The following is a 19,826-nucleotide window of genomic DNA, read 5'->3' on the forward strand; positions in this document are numbered from 1 at the left end:
GTGTTTTTCTGTTTGTTGTTTCAGATTTCCAGCATCCGCAGTATTTTGCTTTTATCCATTCTTTGGGTCATTCCTTGGTCCGATGGCTCGCATCCTGATACTGCAGCGTTCCACACCTCTTCCTTTTTTGACCTCCTCCTGGATAATCAGGAATCGGTCGGGGGGGGGGAGTGGGCACAACTGCTACACCATGGGATAGGGGGGACCTCACTGCTCATGGAGGAAGAATCGAGTGTGCCGCTGGGTAAAGCACCGAGCAGGGGAGGGAAGGGGAACAGGGGAAGGGATGGAGCGGGGGAGGGGGAGGGGAGGGGAGTGGGGAGGGGGTGGGGGAGGGGGGTAGGTGGTGGGGGAGGGAGAGGGGAGGGGAGTGGGGGAGAGGGAGGGGTGGTTCCAGTATACCGCCACATGGAAGAGAGGCATCTCATTCCAGGAAAGGTCAGTTCAGCAGAAAGGAGGGAAGTAATTCACAGCTGGAATTGTCCCAGCATTAAACTGGTTAAAACATGCTGGCAGCAATAATTATCCACAGGGGCCAACAGTTTGAAAAGTTCTGAACGGCTGCCAATAATTAATTGCCTCATGTCACCGTGCACACATTGAGGGGCCTGAACTATTTAAACTCACAACAATAAAAAGCATATTTTTCATTCCCTTCGCACGGGCTCATTTACCAGATTTCCATCAGTGGGAACAGGAGAAAGAAAAAAGCAGCAACAGCCATGTGTTTGTTACACATGGTGGGGGAGAGGGGACATGTGGGGGGGTGGGGTGGGAAGTGATGGGCGAGGAGGTGGAGGGGGCTGGGGTCCAGGGAACGTGTGCTCCTGGGGTGATGTGCCTTTCCCGTTGGAAGTGCGCGCCAGCAATTCCTAAACCCTCCTGCTTCCCACTCCCGACGATTTTCCCTGAGAATGTGGAGCCAGCTGTCACAGGGAGTGCTTGGAGCAGATACCCGTTTACAAGAAGTTCGATAAACAAACCAGGGTGAAGGAAATGGAAGGGTATATGATAGAGGGCGGGAAGATGTGGGGCCTTAGCACCAGCACAGACCAGTTGGGCCGAACGGCCTGTTTCTGTGCTGTTAAATGATGTGCTGTTTCACCTGCTGGGGTGTCCAGAACAAAAGGGGTCATATCCTCAGAATAAAGGGTCAGCCATTCAGGACTGAGATGAGGGAGAAATTTCTTCACTCTAAGTGTTGTGAATCTTTGCAATTCTCTGCCTCAGAGAATTGGGGATGTTCATTCATCGAGTCTATTCAAGACTGAGATCGATAGATTTTGGGGTCACTAAGAAATAGGGGGATAATGCGGGAAGGCGGAACTGAGGTAGGAAATCAGCACTGATCGTACTGAATGGTGGAAAGGGGCCGAGTGGCCTTACTCCAGCTCCTGTCTCTTATGTAGGCCTCTCTATGCAATCCTGCAGGGTACCATTCTGAAATAGCTATGAGGCAAAAGGTTTGCATAGAAGGAACTGTGTGAGTGCTTGTTTAAGTGAGCATTTCTCTCTGGAAGGAAAATTAACCCCATTTGGCTTCTAATATTACCTTTGGTGGTGGCGACAGCTGTCAGTGGTTTGGTGCGTTGACCAGCCGAGACCCCATAGAGATAGAATGTGTAGGCAGTGGTAGGCCTCAGACCTGTGATGATGGAGGATCGATGGGCACCGGTTACCGTGAAGTTCTGCATAGCCTGATCCTCCTCAGCTCCGTATTCGATGAAGAAGGAGTCATATTCCCCCTCCGTCACCCAGGAGAGCTGGAGGGAGTCTGCCGTTATGTTAGACACCGAGAGATCGCTTACTTCACTTTGCTGGGGCCGCTCTTCAGATGAAAGGGGAGGAAAAAAAAAGAATTGAATGTGGAATGAGGAAATCCTCATATCTCTATAATCTCCAGCCCTAAATCCACTCACCCTCAAACCACCATCAGTGCACGCCCCCCGCCCTCCACAACTCCAAAACCCGAGAACTCTGAACTCCTCCATTTTCATTATTCCACCATGGGTGGCCGTGCCTTCAGCTGCCTTGGCCCTAAGCTCTGGAATTCCCTCCCTAAACCTCTTCACCTCTCTCTCCACCTTAGGGTGGACCTTAACCAAAACCCCTTTGGCCACCTATCCTAATGTCTCCTCTGGTGGCCTGGTTTCAAATCGCTTCCGTGAAGCACCATGAGGGGTTTTGCCAAGCTTAAAGTGGCTATATGAACACAAGTTGTTGTTGAAACATTAGATCATCAAATTTATCGCTTTTAACAGGAAATGAACATAGGAGACGGACAAGGACTTTAATCTAACAGTGGTAATAAAATGCCACTCGGTGGTAGTCACCAAGAAGTATGGTGGGCTCCACCTCGGCTCACTTTGAGAGGAGATGAAGATAACATCATCCATTTCTCTGGAGATTGATAAATGACCTTCCACTCCACATGGTGTTCTGCACTGGGAATAAATACACATTTACACCAGGTCGCTTAGACCATCCGGATGTTATACTGACATCAGTATTGGAATAGGAGAGATCTGTACCCTTGGGACAGTCTCCACCTGAACCAATCTGGGACCAATATTCTAGCGAAAAGGGGAAATAGGGTGGTCAACAGGACTTGAAACTAGAAAGTGGGCGGAAGGGAAGGGTAAAACTCCAAGAACTATGACTAATGGGAAACAAAGCAGCAGGTTAGCATGTGTGTGTGTGTGTGTGTTGAGGGGGGGTGGGGGGTGGAGGCAGGGTGGGGGAGGGGGGTGGATTCAACGTCATAGAATATTATGAAAAAACTGAAAAGGAAATAGAGCCCAGGAGAGGCTATTAAAGTCTCCAGAGCACAAAATAGGACAGAGTTAAAAACAAAAAAACTGCGGATGCTGGAAATCCAAAACAAAAACAAAATTACCTGGAAAAACTCAGCAGGTCTGCCAGCATCGGCGGAGAAGAAAAGAGTTGACGTTTCGAGTCCTCATGACCCTTCGACAGAACTTGCGTTCGAGTCCAAGGAGGACTCCTTGGACTCGAATGCAAGTTCTGTCGAAGGGTCATGAGGACTCGAAACGTCAACTCTTTTCTTCTCCGCCGATGCTGCCAGACCTGCTGAGTTTTTCCAGTTAATTCTGTTTTTAAATAGGACAGAGTGTTTAGAAAGGGCTAGGAATCTAACTTCAAGCACATCAGATAAAGGGACGACAATGAGAAGGGGGACGGGAAATAAAGGACTGACTATGTCGCATCTGAATCCACGTGGTATACAAAATAAAGTAAATGAGCTTGTGGCGCAGATTGAAATTGGCAGGTATGATGTGGTGGGCATCATGGAGACGTGGCTGCAGGGGGATCAGGACTGGGAGCTAAATATCCAAGGGTATATATCCTATCGAAAAGATAGGCAGGTTGGCAGAGGGGGTGGGTTTGCTTTGTTAGTAAGAAATGAAATTAAATCGATAGCAAGAAATGACGTAGGGTCAATGATATAGAATCTGTGTGGGTATACTTGAGGAATCGCAAATGTAAAAAAAACATAATGGGAGTTATGTACAGGCCTCCGAACAGTAGTCAGGATGTGGGGCACAAAATACACCAGGAGATAGAAAAGGCGTGTAAGAAAGGCAAGGTTACAGTGATCATGGGGGATTTCAATAGGGAGGTAGACTGGGAAAATCAGGTTGGTAGTGGACTCCAAGATAAGGAATTTGTGGAATGTCCACGAGATGGCTTTTTGGAGCAGCTTGTGGTGGAGCCCACTAGGGAACAGGCAATTCTAGATTTAGTGATGTGAAATGAGGCAGATTTGATAAGGGAGCTTAAGGTGAAGGAACCCTTAGGAGGAAGTGACCATTAAATTATAGAATTTACCCTGCAGTTTGAGAGGAAAAAGCTGGAATCAGAAGTAACAGTATTACAGTTGAATAAAGGCAACTACAGAGGCATGAGAGAGGAGCTGGCCAGAATTGACTGGGAGATGAGCCTAGCAGGAAAGACAGTGGAACAGCAATGGCAGGAGTTTCTGGGAGTAATTTAGGACTCACAGCAAAAATTCATCCCTAGGAAAAAGAAGCATACTAAAGGGAGGACGAGGCAACCATGGCTGACAAGGTAAGTCAGGGACAGCATAAAAGCTAAAGAGAAAACATACAATGCGGCGAAGAGCAGTGGGAAACCAGAGGATTGGGAAGCCTACAAAGACCAACAGAGGACAACTAAAAAAGAAATAAGGAGGGAGAAGATTAAATATGAGGGTAAACTAGCCAGAAATATAAAAGAAGATTGCAAGAGTTTTTTTTAGATATATAAAGGGTAAGAGAGAGGAAAAAGTGGACATTGGGCCGCTGGAAAATGATGCTGGAGAAGTAGTAGTGAGGAACAAGAAATGGCAGAGGAACTGAATAGGTGCTTTGCGTCTGTCTTCACAGTGGAAGACATGAGTAACATCCCCAAAGTTCAAGAGAGTCGGGGGGGGGCAGAGGTGAGTATGGTGGCCATTACCAAGGAGAAGGTGCTAGGAAAACTGAAAGGTCTGAAGGTGGATAAATTACCTGGACCGGATGGATTACACCCCAGAGTTCTGAAGGAGATAGCTGAAGAGATAGTGGAGGCGTTAGTGGTGATCTTTCAGGAATCACTGGAGTCAGGGAGGGTCCCAGAGGACTGGTAAATCGCTAATGTAACCCCCTTGTTTAAGAAGGGAGTGAGGCAAAAGACAGGAAATTACAGGCCGATTAGCCTGGTCTCGGTCGTTGGTAAGATTTTAGAGCCCATTATTAAGGATGAGATTTCAGAATACTTGAAGTGCATGGTAAAATAGGGCAAAGTCAGCATGGTTTCATCAAGGGGAGGTCATGCCTGACAAATCTGATAGAATTCTTTGAGGAGGTAACGAGTAGGTTAGACAAAGGAGAGCAATGGGTGTTATCTACTTGGACTCCCAGAAGGCCTTTGACAAGATGCCGCATAGGAGGCTGCTCAGTAAGATAAGAGCCCATGGTATTAGAGGCAAGGTACTAGCATGGATAGAAGATTGGCTATCTGACAGGAGGCAGAGAGTGGGGATGAGGGGGTCCTTCTCAGGATGGCGGCTGGTGACTAGTGGAGTTCCGCAGGGGTCAATGTTGGGACCACAACTTTTCACTTTATACATTAATGGTCTAGATGAAGGAACTGAGGGCATTCTGGCTAAGTTTGCAGATGATACAAAGATAGGAAGAGGGACAGGTAGTATTGAGGAGGCAGGGAGGCTGCAGAAGGATTTGGACAGGTTAGGAGAATGGGCAAAGAAGTGGCAGATGGAATACAACGTGGGGAAGTGTGAGGTCATGCACTTTGGTAGGAAGAATAGAGGCATAGACTATTTTCTAAATGGGGAGAGAATTCAGAAATCTGGAGTGCAAAGGGACTTGGGAGTCCTAGTCCAGGATTCTCTTAAGGTTAACTTGCAGGTTGAGTCGGTAGTTAGGAATGCAAATGCAATGTTGGCATTTATTTCGAGAGGACTAGAATATAAAAGCAGGGATGTGCTGCTGAGGCTTTATAAGGCTCTGGTCAGACCACATTTAGAATATTGAGAGCAATTTTGGGCTGCGTATCTCAGGAAGGATGTGCTGGCCCTGGAGAGGGTCCAGAGGAGGTTCACGAGAACAATCCCGGGAATGAAAGGCTTAACATATGAGGAATGTTTGAGGACTCTGGGTCTATACTTGATGGAGTTTAGAAGGATGAGGGGGGATCTGCTTGAAACTTACAGAATACTGAAAGGCCTGGATAGAGTGGACATGGGGAAGATGTTTCCATTAATAGGAGACACTAGGACCTGAGGGCACAGCTTCAGAGTAAAGGGAAGACCTTTTAGAACAGAGATGAGGAGAAACTTCTTTAGCCAGACAGTGATGAATCTATGGAATTCATTGCCACAGAATGCTGTGGAGGCCAGGTCATTGAGTGTATTTAAGACCGAGATAGATAGGTTCTTGATTGGTAAGGGGAGCAAAGGTTACGGGGAGGAGGCGGGAGAATGGGGTTGAGAAACTTATCAGCCATGATTGAATGGCAGAGCAGACTCGATGGGCCGAATGGCCTAATTTCTGCTCCTACGTCTTATGTCTTATGGACTTGTGTCCCTGAACCAGGTTCGGCGCATCAACTGGCCTCACTGGCAAGCACAAGACTTTAAAAAGCTTCCTCAGATTCTTCCAAAACAGAGGGAAACCGGGAAGCCTCACAGGAATGGGAATGAAAGAGATCACAAGGAACGGGAATTGAAGGATCACAGAGCATCGGAATTGAAGCGATAACAAGCAATGGAAATGAATCATTCCCTGCTTGACAAGGAAACTATATATTCACTCACAGGATATGAATATATAATAGAGAGAGGGGGAGAACGAGGGGTCACCATTTAAAAATAAAGAGATGAGGCGAAATTTTTTCTCTCAGAGGGTCATGAGCCTTTGGATCTCTCTTCCTGAAAAGGTGGTGGAGGAAGAGGTGGATAAATTCTTGATAAGCAAGGAGGTGATAGGTTATCAGGGGTATGCGGGATGCAGATTTCTGGTTACTGTCAGATCAGCCATGATCTTATTAAATGGCAGAGCAGGCTCGAGGGGCTGAATGGACTACTCCTGCTCCTTGTTCGTATGTTTCTATTTGTATGAGGCATTTCATGGTCAAATACCCAGTGAGAGAGGGAGATACACATCTTGAATTGTCATGTAAAACATTGAGCGTTATATTAATATTTGAAGGTGGTGGACAATGAAACGAGTTCCCAAATCACAGAGTCATAGGGTCATTTATGGTATAGAAGGAGGCCATTCAACCCATCGAGCCCATGACAGCTCTTGGTGGAGAAATCCAGTCAGTCCCACTACCCTATTCAATCTCTGTAGCCCTGAAATTCTATCTCCTTCAAGTGCCCATCCTGTTTCCTTTTGAAATCACGGCTTGTTTTACGTTTCCACCAGCCTGGGGGGCAGCGAGTTCCAGGTCATTATCACTCGCTGTCTAGAAACATTCCTTGATCTTTGTTGCAGTGAAACACCTAATGTTGTCACTACAGTTTTTTTTATATCCTCATCTAGCTGGTGGCAGGCCTGAGGCCTGCGATGCGTGGGCAGATCGCGGCGAGTCCACCAGGCAACCTGCTCGCCCTCAGAGACCTTGAGGTCTGATCTGTCCCAGATAGAGGCCATCCAGGAGAACTGGAGGGAGTCAGACATGTTGTCATAGAAACTGAGAGGCCTCCCTATCCTTCAGTTTATAGGACCAGGAGGAGGAGGCCATTTAGTCCCTCGTGACTATGTTGCAATCCTATTAGTTTTGGACCTTACTCCTCTTGGTTCCATATCTTTCAAAGCCTTCTTTGGGAGTGGGGGAGGGGGAATGTTCTCAAGACTTTGCCTGTTCTGCTGGTGCATCCTCAGCTGAAAACTCAGTGCATGTGCACGAACCTGAAGTGACAGTAAGAAGCCCCGAGGAAATTCACACTCCTGAACCTCCCCTACTATGATTGCACCATCATTGTTTTGAAGGAGAGCAGGAGAGTTCTTCCCTGCCGTGTCCTGGGCCAATATTTGTCCCTCCACCAACACTGCTAAAAAAAAATTACCTAAGCCTTTGTGACCTGTAGGATCTTGCTATGCACAAACTGTGACGACCCATCAAAGAGAGTGCATCATTATTTACAGAGTGCTTTGGGTCATCCTAAGGTTGTGAAAGGCGCTTTGCAACTGCAAGTCTTTCGTTCCATGAAGCAGAGTGCCTGGTGTAGGCTGCTACCCTAGCCCATGACTTCTCACAACGGTCCCTTTGGGAATTGGCAATGCACTGAGAATTTTGCTAGTGAACCACAGGTCCCCTGATAGAGATCCAGGTCATGGGGAGACCCTGAACTCAGACAGCAGCAAAAAGGATTCCGAGCCTCTCCCTGAGGTGACAGGAGAATCTGAAGCCATCGCCTGCCACATCAATAACTGCCAAGTCTACTAAGCTTAGAATGATTAATTGGCCCAGGGTTTGTCCTTGTCCTCATCCTGACAAGATCATCAGATACATCTTTCCATGACAGTTCGGTCAGAGTGACCACCACACAGAGATGAAGTCCTGCCTTCACATTGAGGATACCCTCCATCGTGTTGTGTGGCACAACCACCGTGCTAAATGGGATAGATTTCAAACAGATCTAGCAACTCAAGACTGGGCACCTATAAGGCGCTGTGAGCCATCAGCAGCAGCAGAATTGTACTCGAACACAATCTGTAACTACGTGGCCCAGCATATCCCCCACTCTACCATTACCATCAAGCCAGGAGATCAACCCTGGTTCAATGAAGAGTGCAGGAGGGCATACCAGGAGCAGCACCAGGCATACCTCACAATGAGGTGTCAACCTGGTGAAGCTATAAAACAGGACTACTTGCGTGCCAAACAGCATAAGCAGAAAATGATAGACAGAGTTATGTGATCCCACAACCAACAGATTAGCTCTAAGCTTTGCAGTCCTGCCACATCCAGTCGTGAATGGTGGTGGACAATTAAACAACTCACTGGAGGAGGTGGCTCCACAAATATCCCCATCCTCAATGATGGAGGAGCCCAGCACAGCTGTGCAAAAGATAAGGCTGAAGCATTCGCAACAATCTTCAGCCAGAAGTGCCAAGTGGATGATCCATCTTGGCCTCCTCCGGAGGTGCCCAGCATCACAGATGCCAGTCATCAGCCAATTCAATTTACTCCACGTGATATCAAGAAATGGCCAAAGGCACTGGATACTGCAAAGGCTATGGGCCCTGACAACATTCTGGCAAAAGTGCTGAAGAATTGTGCTCCAGAATTTGCCATGTCCATAGCCAAGCAGTTCCAGTACAGCTACAACACTGGCATCTACCCAGCAATGTGGAAAATTGCCCAGGTACATCCTGTACACAAAAAGCAGGACAAATCCAACCTAGTCAGCTACCACCCATCAGTCTTCTCTCCATCATCAGTAAAGTAATGGAAGGGGTCATCAACAGTGCTATCCAGTGGCACTTGCTTAGCAATAACCTGCTCACTGACGCCCAATTTGGGTTCCGCCAGGGCCACACAGCTCCTGCCCTCATTACAGCCTTGGTTCAAACATGGACAAAAGAGCTGAACTCCAGAGCTGAGGTGAGAGTGACTGCTCTTGACATCAAGGCAGCATTTGACCAAGTGTGGCATCAAGGAGCCCTCGCAAAACTGGAGTCAGTGGGAATCGGGGGAAAAATCTTCGCTGGTTGGAGTCATACTTAACACAAAGGAAGATGGTTGTGGTTGTTGGAGGTCGGTCATCTCAGCTCCAGGACATCACTGCAGGAGTTCCTCAGGGTAGTCTCCTCAGCCCAATCATTTTCAGCTGCTTCATCAATGACTTTCCTTCCATCATAAGGTCAGAAGTAGGGATGTTCACGGATGATTGCACAATGTTCAGCGCCATTCGCAACTCCTCAGATACTAAAGCAGTCCGTGTCCAAATGCAGCAAGGGCTGGACAATATCTAGGCTTGGGCTGACAAGTGGCAAGTAACATTCACGCCACACAAGTGTCAGTCAATGACCATCTCCAACAAGAGAGAATCCAACCATCATCCCTTGATCTTTCATGGCATTACCATCACTGAATCCCTCACTATCAACATCCTGGGGGTTACCGTTGACTAGAAAATGAACTGGACTAGCCATATAAATACAATGGCCACAAGAGCAGGTCAGAGGCTAGGAATCGTGCAATGAGTAACTCACCTCCTGACTCCCCAAAGCCTGTCCACCATTTACAAGGCCCAAGTCATGACTGTGATGGAATATTCCCCACTTCCCTGGATGAGTGCAGCTCCTACAACACAAAAGAAGCTGGACTCTGTCCGGGACAAAGCAGCCCACTTGATTGGCACCACATCCACAAACATTCAGTCCCTCTACTACCGGAGCACAGTAGCAGCAGTGTGTACCATCTACAAGAAGCACTGCAGGAATTCACCAAGGCGCCTTAGACAGCACCTTCCAAACACACGGCCACTACCATCTAGAAGGACCAGGCAGCAGATACATGGAAACACCACCAACTGGAAGTTCCTCTCCAAGTCATTAACCATCCTGACTTGGGATTATATTGCTGTTCATTCACTGTCACTGGGTCAAGATCCTGGAACTTACTCCCTAACAGTACAGTGGGTGTACCTATACCACATGGATTGCCGTGGTTCAAGAAGGCAGCTCATCACCACCTTCTCAAGGCCAACTAAGATGGGCAATAAATGCTGGCCCAGCCAGCGAAGCCCACAACCTGTGAAAAAAAAAACAGCCTACAAATTAACTTGTGTGTTTGGCAGCTCTAATAGATAACTTCATTCGAGTGGGCTGTGCATGATGAACTGCACGTTCTACAGTTATGGTATGTTGCACTTTCTGGCTGAAGACTGCAACCCTTTCACAGGAGCAGCAGGAGGCCCCTGGAACCGGTTCCACCATTCAGCTGATCTGTGTCTGGTTTCCCTGCCTCGGTTTCACAACTCTTAATGCACTTACCCAACAAAATTCTATCAATCTCAGCTCTGAAAGTTTCAATCAGCTCTCCCACACTCCAGCCTCGATAGCTGTTTGTGGGGAAGAGAGAGTTCCAGATTTCCACTCCCCTTTGTGTGAAGAAGTGCTCCCTGACATCTCCTCTGCACAGCCTAGCTCTAATTTTAAGATTATGCTCCCTTGTTGTGGACTCCACCAAACCCACCCCCACCAAACCCACCCCCAACTGGTGGAAAGAGTCTCTATCTACCATAGCCTTTAATCAAACACTTCAGTTAGTTCCCCTCTTCACCAGTGTGCATGGGACACAGGCAGCCAACTTCACAGAAACCAATTAGGAAATATTAACTATTGGGATAGATTGAACAGATGTGGTGCTCTTTTCTCTAGAAAAGAGAAGGCTGAGGGACGACCTGATAAAGCTCTTTTGGATTATGAAAGAGTTTGTGAGGGTGGACTTGGAGAGAGTGATTCCACTTTGTGTGGGGGAGAGCAGAATTATGTTGGGAGTGGGGGTGTAAAATTGACATTCTACCTGATCCCATGGGATACCCAGCCAGAGATTTGAGGTAAAATATCCCCTCCCCCAATTCCAAGCTAGAAATGAAGGAACCATTCTCTCTCTGTTGAAGCTTGGGTCCATGAAAATGGAAAAACAAATATTTTCACTGAAGGATGCAAATTAATTCACCGACGAAGGTAAAAAAAATCAGTGTACCTGTGGTGGTCACGGCAGTGGTCAAAGGCTCTGTCCGTGAGCCACCGGAAATCCCATAGAGATAGACGGTGTATCTGGTAGTAGGCCTGAGGCCTGCGATGCGGTGGGATCGTCGTCCGCCAGTGACTGTGATGTTGTGGGTCTCCTCAGAGCCCTGGACTCTGTACTGGATTAAAAAGGAGTCAAAGGCCCTGTCCACTGTCCAGGAGAGTCGGAGAGAGTTTGCCGTGATATTAGAGGTGGACAGGCTGCCTAGCTTTACAGCCTCTTTATCTGTGAAAGTTAAAGGAATAAAAGTGATAAACAGTTTGTGATAGAAAGAGATTATTACTGGTCAACCCAACAGGAACCGGACCCTGAGAATAATTACACAAGATTTCAAGTTCCCCTCCAAGCCCCTCGTCATCCTGACTTGGAAATATATCACCATTCCTTCACTGTCGCTGGATCAAAATCCTGGAACTCCCTCCCTAACAGCACTGTGGGTGTACCTACAGCACATGGACTGCAGCGGTTCAAGAAGGCAGCTCACCATCACTTTCCCCAGGTTAATTAGGAATGGGCAATAAATGCTGGCCTAGTCAACGATGCCCACATCCCATGAAATAATATTTTTAAAAATCACCCATAGCCATAGACATCTCCGGACAATATAATGTCAGCTCAGTAGATTGTCAGTAAGTGTTCAATAACAACATCAGAAGAAAATATTGATCCAGGATCCAAATGTACAGCTGGACACACATTCATAGAATCTTACAGCACAGGAGGAGGCCATTCAGCCCATCATGACTGTGCCAACTCTTTGAAAGAATTATCAGTCTTTCTCTCTTCCCTTGCTCTTTCCCCATAGCTCTTCAAACCTTTCCATTTCATGTATTTATCCAATTCCATTTTGAAAGTTATTATTGAATTTTTCTTCCGCCTATCACCTGTGTCCTCTGGTTATGCCCCGCCCCCTGCCACTGTCAACTTGATTACAACTCTTCATAATATTCTTTACCTCTGCCCTTTCCCTCCCTGCCAGTTTTAGGAATTTACTGGATTTTCACCTTAACTGCCCGATAAACCTACCACAGAAACCCAGATGTCCCGTAACCAGCTCGCACACCCGCACACACCAACAGGACAAGACATTCTGGAGCTGAAGGGTGAGGGAATAAGTCCAACTTGGCACAAAGCAAGATGCCCCCTTCAGTAAGATCTGAGCTATTATATCACAATGCCCTTGTGTAACAACTCTCTCTCTCAAGCTCACCATTCTCTCATACTCTGTCTCACACTCTTTCACTAACACTCTCTCATGCTCTCTCTCATGCTCTCTCTCACGTTCTCTCTCTCTCATGCTCACTCTCTCTCACACTCACTCTCTCTCACACTCACGTCCTCTCTCTCTCTCTCATGCTCTCTTACACTCTCTCTCACGTTCTCTCTCTCTCACGGTCACTCTCTCTCACACTCACACTCTCACTAACACTCTCTCACTAGCACTCTCTCACTAGCACTCTCTCACGCTCTCTCACACACTCTCTCATGCTCACTCTCTCATGCTCTCTCTCTCACGCTCTCTCTTTCATATGCGCTCTCTCTCACGCTCTCACATTCACTGGGCTGAATAATACGGCTATGCGCTGACAGCATGGTCCACATCTGGAAGTCGGCAACGTTCTGACTTCCTGGCTCGCCATTGGTACCGAAACAATGATATGGTCATTCCTGCCAATTAGTGGCAAGGGTGGGTTACAGACTGTCATCCCGCCCAATGAGTGCATGAGGGTGGATTGTCCGGTCTCTGAGGCTGCAGACCATGACCTGGAACGAGGTCAGCGCCAGCACCTTAAAGGGCCCCCTGGCACGAGACAGTGTCAGGTGACCCATCAGATGATCAATCGAGTGCAGCTACTGTACATAGTGAAGATTTGTGTATTTTCCATTCTGGCCAGGTGAGTCAAATTAAATTGTAGCTAATCTCAGCCAACCATCTCAATCTTCATAGGTGGCAGAAATTTTAAAAATTAGCAAGTCTCTCACCTTTTGGCATTCAGGAGTTGTGTATTTATTACACATTTCCATGCATAGATGTCTGTGCCATCGGAGCTGGGAGAGAGGCATTCTAGAAGAGGTAAAGCTGCCCCCAGGTTCAGTGAGGCCGTCCTTGGTGCCCTCTTGTATACAAAAGTAGGGAGGTTATGTTTCAGCTGTACAGGGCGCTGGTGAGACCACATCTGGAGCATTGTGTACAGTATTGGTCACCTTATTTAAGGAAGGATGTAAATGCGTTGGAAGCAGTTCAGAGAAGGTTTACTAGGCCAATCCCTGGAATGGGTGGATTGTCCTATGAGGAAAGGCTGGACAAGTTAGGCTTGTATCCTAGGCTTGATTCCACTGGAATTTAGAAGAGTAAGAGGTGAATTGATCGAAACCTTTAAGCTGCTGAGGGGCCTTGACAGAGTGAATGTGGAGAGGATGTTTCCTCTTGTGGGAGAATCTAGAACCAGGGATCACTGTTTAAAAATAAGGGGTCACCCATTTAAAACAGAGATGAGGGGAATTATTTTCTTACAGAGGGTTGTGAGACTTTGGGCGGGATTTTCTGCACCTGCCTGCCGCTGGGATCTTCCTGTCCCACTGTAAGTCAATGGACCTCTGACTAGGGGGGGCCACCTCGCTGGCAGTGGGTCCCACCCGTGACGGGGCTGGAAAATCCCGGCTTATGAAATTATCTTCCTCAAAAGGTGGTTGAGGCAGCGTCTTTGACTATCTTGATGGCAGAGGTAGATAGATTCTTGATAAGCAAGGGGGTGAAAGGTTATCGGGGGTAGGCAGGGATATGACATTGAGATTAAAATCAGATCAGCCATGATCTTATTGAACAGCGGACCAGGCTCAAGGGGCCGAGTGGCCTACTCCTGTTCCTATTCATATGTTCATACGTCCTGTGTGCAGTATACGATCGATGTGACCAGCTCATATCACACACTGGGGAAAAGAGGACCAAAATTTCACCAAATCCCTTCTGTAGCAGTGGCAAGATGTACTATAGAAGCAAAAACAAAAATAGCTGGAAAAACTCAGCAGGTCTGACAGCATCTGTGGAGAGGAACACAGTTAATGTTTTGAGTCTGTATGGCTCTTCAACAGAACTATAGAAGCCTTTGCTGTATTAAGGTGTCACTTATGTCACAGTCATCCACTCGATCATTGCCAGGGCCATCAGCAGGAGCATCCCCCGGTCCCTTAACTCATCATAGCCCTTGTCCTCAGAGGATTGGCCTCCATCTGGCAGGTCATCACCCTCCAGTGCATCTCCTCTTTGGTTGGCGATGTTATGGAGTGCACAGCAAACTATGACCATCAGGGACACATGTGAGGGGGAGTAATGTAAGGCACCTCCAGATCTGTGCAGGCATCGGAATTGCATCTTTAGGAGACTGATGGTCTGCTCCACTCTGGCCCTGGTGCTAGCGTATGCCCTTTCCACATGAGCAGTCCCTGTAGTCAATGAAGTGTTAACTGCAAAGCTGAGACTGCTGCAGCTTTAAAACCCGCCCAAACAAGCTTGCCCTTAAAGAAATGGATTCCCCGCCTGTCGTGATTCTCACCCTGAAGGTGTATTATTGCCTTCTGAATGTATTATAGCAGTGAGTTGGGTTGTTAATACCTTAATTGGCTTCTGCACTGCAATTTAAATAACACAGCCGGGTTTCCAACATTTTGACCCGCTCGCGTACCGTATTATCACAAACTAGCGTGATGACATAATGGCATCTGACATCATTGTGCCCATAATACACTCCACAAAGTGGCAAACAGTCCTGATCTTGGAGTCAACTACTCAACCCTCTCCCTCGCTCTCTATCCCTTGCCCTCTCTCCGTCGCTCTCTCTCTCGCACTCTCTCTCTCGCACTCTCGCACTGTCTCTCTCGCACTGTCTCTCTCGCACTCTCACACTCTCTCAACTTCTCTCTTCTGTCTGTCTCTGTTGTGCACCCATTTTTACACGAGTCAAAGGTCACATGGTAACAGGAGTGCTTCAGAAAACGTGGAGGGATTTTGGTATTGGGCGAAGATAGTGGATGACATTGAACCTTTTAACAAAGTGATTAATAAGGCATATAGGACATGGGCTTGATAATTAGAGTTTCAAAGACAGGAAGTTATGCTAAACTTTCAGGCCTAAACTCTGGAATTCCCTCCTTACACCTCTCCACCTCTCTTTCCTGCTTTAAGATGCTCCTGAAAACCTACATCTTTGACCAAGCTTTTGGACACCTGGACCTAATATCCCCTTATGTATCTCCATGTTAGATTATGTCTGATAATCACTCCTGTGCACCCCTTGGGATGTTTTACTACATTAACGGGACTATATAAATATAAGTTATTGTTGCAAATCTTTGTAAACCAGCTGGAGAATTGTGTCCAATTCTGCTGGCCACACTTTAGAAAGGATGTGAAAGTTTTGAAGAGAATATCGAAGAGATTTACTGGAATGGTTCCAGGGATGAAGGATTACAGTTATTTGGATAGAATGGAGAATTTGGCATTCTCTTACAGTAGAGAATGCATAGGGGAGATTTGATAGAGGTATCTAAGTCCTGAAGGGTTCGATTAAATAAAGAAAAACTTCCATAATGGTGAAGGATTGACAGGAGCACAGGAACATGGGACTTAGGAGCAGGAGAAGGCCATTCAGCCCTTTGAACCTGCTCTGCCGCTCATGGCTAATCTGGTTGTGGTCTCAACCTCACTTTCCTTTCTATCCCCCATAACGCTTGACTACCCTGTCTAACTCTGCCATGAATAAATTCAGTGACCCAGCCTCCACTGCTTTCCAGGGATGAGAACTCCACATAATCACAACCCCGAGAGAAAAAAATTCTCTCTATCTTGGCCTTAAACGGTAGACTTTTTATTCTTAAACTGTGTCCACCAGAGGGCATAGGGTTAAGGTGAAAGGCTTCTGTTGAAAGGAGACTGACCTGAAACGTCAACTCTGCTTTTCTCTCTCCACAGATGCTGCCAGACCTGCTGAGTTTTTCCAGCATTTTCTGTTTTTATTATAGTTTTAAGATTTTTGGCCAAAGAACCAGAAATGACATGAGGGAAAGTGTTTTCATGCAGCAGTAAGTGGTTGGGATTGTGAATGCACTGCTCGATAGGGCGGTCGATACAGATTCAATAGCAACTTTCAAAAGGGAAGTGGGATAAATACTTGAAGGAGGGAAAATTGCCAGGTTATGGGGCAAGAGCGGGAGAGTGGGACTAACTGGATTGCTCCTAGAAAGAGCTGGTGTAGATTTGATGGGCTGAATGGCCTCTTTGTGTGCTGCATTGTTGATGGAAATTACCTGCAGTGGTAGCTATGGTGGTGATTGGTTTAGTCCGCTGGCCAGAGGAGACACCGTAGAGGTAAATCGTGTACTTGGTGCTAGGCCTGAGGCCTGTGATGATTGAGGAGCGAAGATTACCGGGCAGCTTCAGCTTCTGCACATCCTTTGATCCGTCGACTCTGTAGTGTACGTGGAAGGTGTCAAAATCCTTTTGTGCAGACCAGGTGAGCTGGAGGGAGCGGTCTGTGATGTTGGAAGATGTAAGTCCATCGAGTTTTCCCACATCCCCTGGCTTCACTTTCTCAGTGGAATCTAACCGAAAAACCAGGCGAGAATTAAAAGCATTTTAAAAGGCGTTGGGACCGTAACAGGAAGTCGGGTGAGGTCGGAGCCAAGGTACCCTCTGACCCTGTGACCCGGTTAGCCAGCAGGGAAAGCTTCACTCTGCCCCATCCCCCACCCTGTGAGAGCTTGATGGGATCCAGCACAGATATTTCACACAGAGTCTGTAAGTACGGGTAATGCTGGAGCATTATCTTCTCCTCTCCTGAACAAATGTTGGAATGAGGCAAGGCCATTTGGCTCATCGAGGCCATTCCTGCTACATGAGCAAAATGTGGCCAACTCATTCATGGAAAACTACACATCCTCCCTATTCTAACCCTGTATGAGTTAAACAAATCTATGCATCTGAAGGAAGAAAGAACTTGCATTTATATAGTGCCTGTCATGACCTCAGCTTTACAGTCAATGAAATGCTTTGAAGTGTAGTCACCTTAGGAATGCTGAAGGGTTTAACCATGCCATCGTTACCTCTAGACTTGACTATTGCAACTCACTCCTGGCTGATCTCCCACATTCTACTCTCCAAAACTCTGCTACCCACATCTTAACTTGCAACAGACCCTGTCCCCCTGTCACCCTTGGGCTCGCTGACCTACATTGACTCCCAGTCAAGCAACGTCTTGATCTCAAAATTCTTTGCCTTGTTTTTAAATCCCTCCATGGCCTCACCACGGATCCCCCCCATCTCTGTAACCTCCCCCATCCCCACAACCCTCCGAGATATCTGTGCTTCTTTAACTCTGGTCTCTTGAGCCTTCCCAGCTTTATTCACTTCACACTGGTGGTCATACTTTCAGTTGCCTGGGCTCGAAACTCTGAAGTATCCTCCTTACACCTCCCCCCACCCTCAACCTCGCTTTCCTCCTTTAAGAAATTCCTTCAAACCTACCTCTTTCATCAAGCTTTTGGGTATCCGACCTAATATCTCCTTATGTGTCTCGGTGTCATATTTTGCTTAACTAGGTCCCTATGGAGCACCTTGTGATGTTTTAATATATTAAAGGTGCTATTTAAATACAAGTTGTTACTGCTGGAAATTCAGCAGCCAACTTGTGCACAGCAAGCTCCCACAAGAAACAATGTGACAATGAACAGATAATTTTAATTTTTTTTTAAAAAGTGATTTTGGTTGAGAGATTAAATATTAGCCAGGACACCGGGCAGCGATCCCCAGCTCTACTTTGAAATAGTGACCACAGGGTGGTTTCCGACTACCTGAGAGGGTGGACAGGGCTGCCCATTGAGCCATGCCTGGCAGAACTTTCTAGATAGAAATATGTGCACAAATCAGCTGTTGCATTTTTTACATCCCAAGAATGACATCAAGTTCACGGCCACTATTTCAAAGGAGAGGCAGGTCGCCTGGCCAATATTTACCCCTCAATCAAGATCACTAAAGAAAAACCAATTTATTTGGTCATAATATCATTGCGGTTGGTTGATCTTGCTGTGCACACATTTGCCTGTCTTATTAGCATGTTACACAACATTGCCATGGTGATGGCACTTCAAGGGCACTTTACTGGCTGTTTAAAACTTTGGGATATTCCAAGATGGTGAAAGGTGCTATAGAAATGGAGGCCAAGCCTTTCTTTTTTGGGGGGAGGTGGTGAGCGGTCAGGGACGGGGGTGGGGGAGTGGGTGGTGACCCCCATATAGACTGACTGCTTCATAAGGGACCCTTTAACCTTGAACCTGTTACCTGTGGTGGCGTCCAGTGTGAAGGGCCCGGTGCGTTGCCCTTCTCGAACCCCATACAGCCTCACCGTGTACTTGGTCGCAGGACTCAGGCCCTTGAGAACAGCTGACCGGAACCGGCCTTGCACTTTGCGTTCCTCCCAGCGCGCGGAGCTGGTCGACACCCTGTATTGGATAACAAAAGAGTCGAAGGCCCCTTCTGGAACCTTCCAGGACAGGCGGAAGGCCTTGGCAGTAATGTCTCTAACCGTCACATTGCGAAAACTAGCAACCTGGTCTGAAGGGGTGAGAACAAAAACAGACAAAAGAAGAAAGTGAGAGGCCTTGACCTTCCACAAAAGTCGAGTGAATTTTAAAAAAAAAATCTCTTAGCAGGCAATTTCACTTAAAATCTCTGCACACATTTCACAATTTACCCCCTACACACACACATTCCCCAATTTACCTCCTACACACACACATTCCCAATTTACCTCTTACACACACACATTCCCCAATTTATCCCAATACACACACATTCCCCAATTTACCCCCTACACATACATTCTCCAATTTACCTCCTACACACATACATTCCCCAATTTACCCCAACACACATACATTCCCCAATTTACCCCAACACACATACATTCCCCAATTTACCCCCAACACACACACATTCCCCAATTTACCTCCTACACACACACATTCCCTAATTTACCCCCTACATACACACACATTCCCTAATTTACCCCCTACATACACACACATTCCCCAATTTACCCCCTATATACACACATTCCCCAATTTGCCTCCTACACACACACATTCCCAATTTACCTCTTACACACACACATTCCCCAATTTATCCCAACACACACACATTCCCCAATTTACCCCCTACACACATACACTCCCCAATTTACCCCAACACACACACAATCCCCAATTTACCCCAACACAAACATTCCCCAATTTATCCCCTACACACACACACACACATTCCCCAATTTACCCCCTACACACATATTCCCCAATTTATCCCAACACAAATACACATTCCCCAATTTACCTCCTACACACACACATTCCCCAATTTACCCTCAACACATACACATTCCCCAATTTACCCCTAACACACATACACATTCCCCAATTTACCCCCTACACACACACATTCCCCAATTTGCCCCCTACACACTCTTCCCAAGTACACCTCCTTAACA

General features: G+C 46.9%; 1 protein-coding gene across 14 annotated transcripts in view; it reads right to left on the reverse strand.

Annotated features, from left to right (window-relative positions):
- The window catches only part of LOC121291414 (tenascin-like), a 224,925-nt gene that overhangs the window by 114,663 nt on the left and 90,436 nt on the right, over window positions 1-19,826 (reverse strand). For 12 of the 14 annotated variants that reach the window (XM_041212557.1, XM_041212552.1, XM_041212558.1 and 9 more), the window contains 4 exons: window positions 18,626-18,898; window positions 16,597-16,890; window positions 11,245-11,517; window positions 1,553-1,828 (listed from right to left, as the gene is read on the reverse strand). In XM_041212557.1, the coding sequence (XP_041068491.1) occupies window positions 1,553-1,828; window positions 11,245-11,517; window positions 16,597-16,890; window positions 18,626-18,898 (1,116 nt within the window). The remainder of the gene's footprint in view (window positions 1-1,552; window positions 1,829-11,244; window positions 11,518-16,596; window positions 16,891-18,625; window positions 18,899-19,826) is intronic. The other 2 variants (XM_041212546.1, XM_041212548.1) reach the window with 2 other exon arrangements.

This window comes from Carcharodon carcharias, chromosome 19 (assembly GCF_017639515.1).
Source record: "Carcharodon carcharias isolate sCarCar2 chromosome 19, sCarCar2.pri, whole genome shotgun sequence".
NCBI classification, from domain to species: domain Eukaryota; kingdom Metazoa; phylum Chordata; class Chondrichthyes; order Lamniformes; family Lamnidae; genus Carcharodon; species Carcharodon carcharias.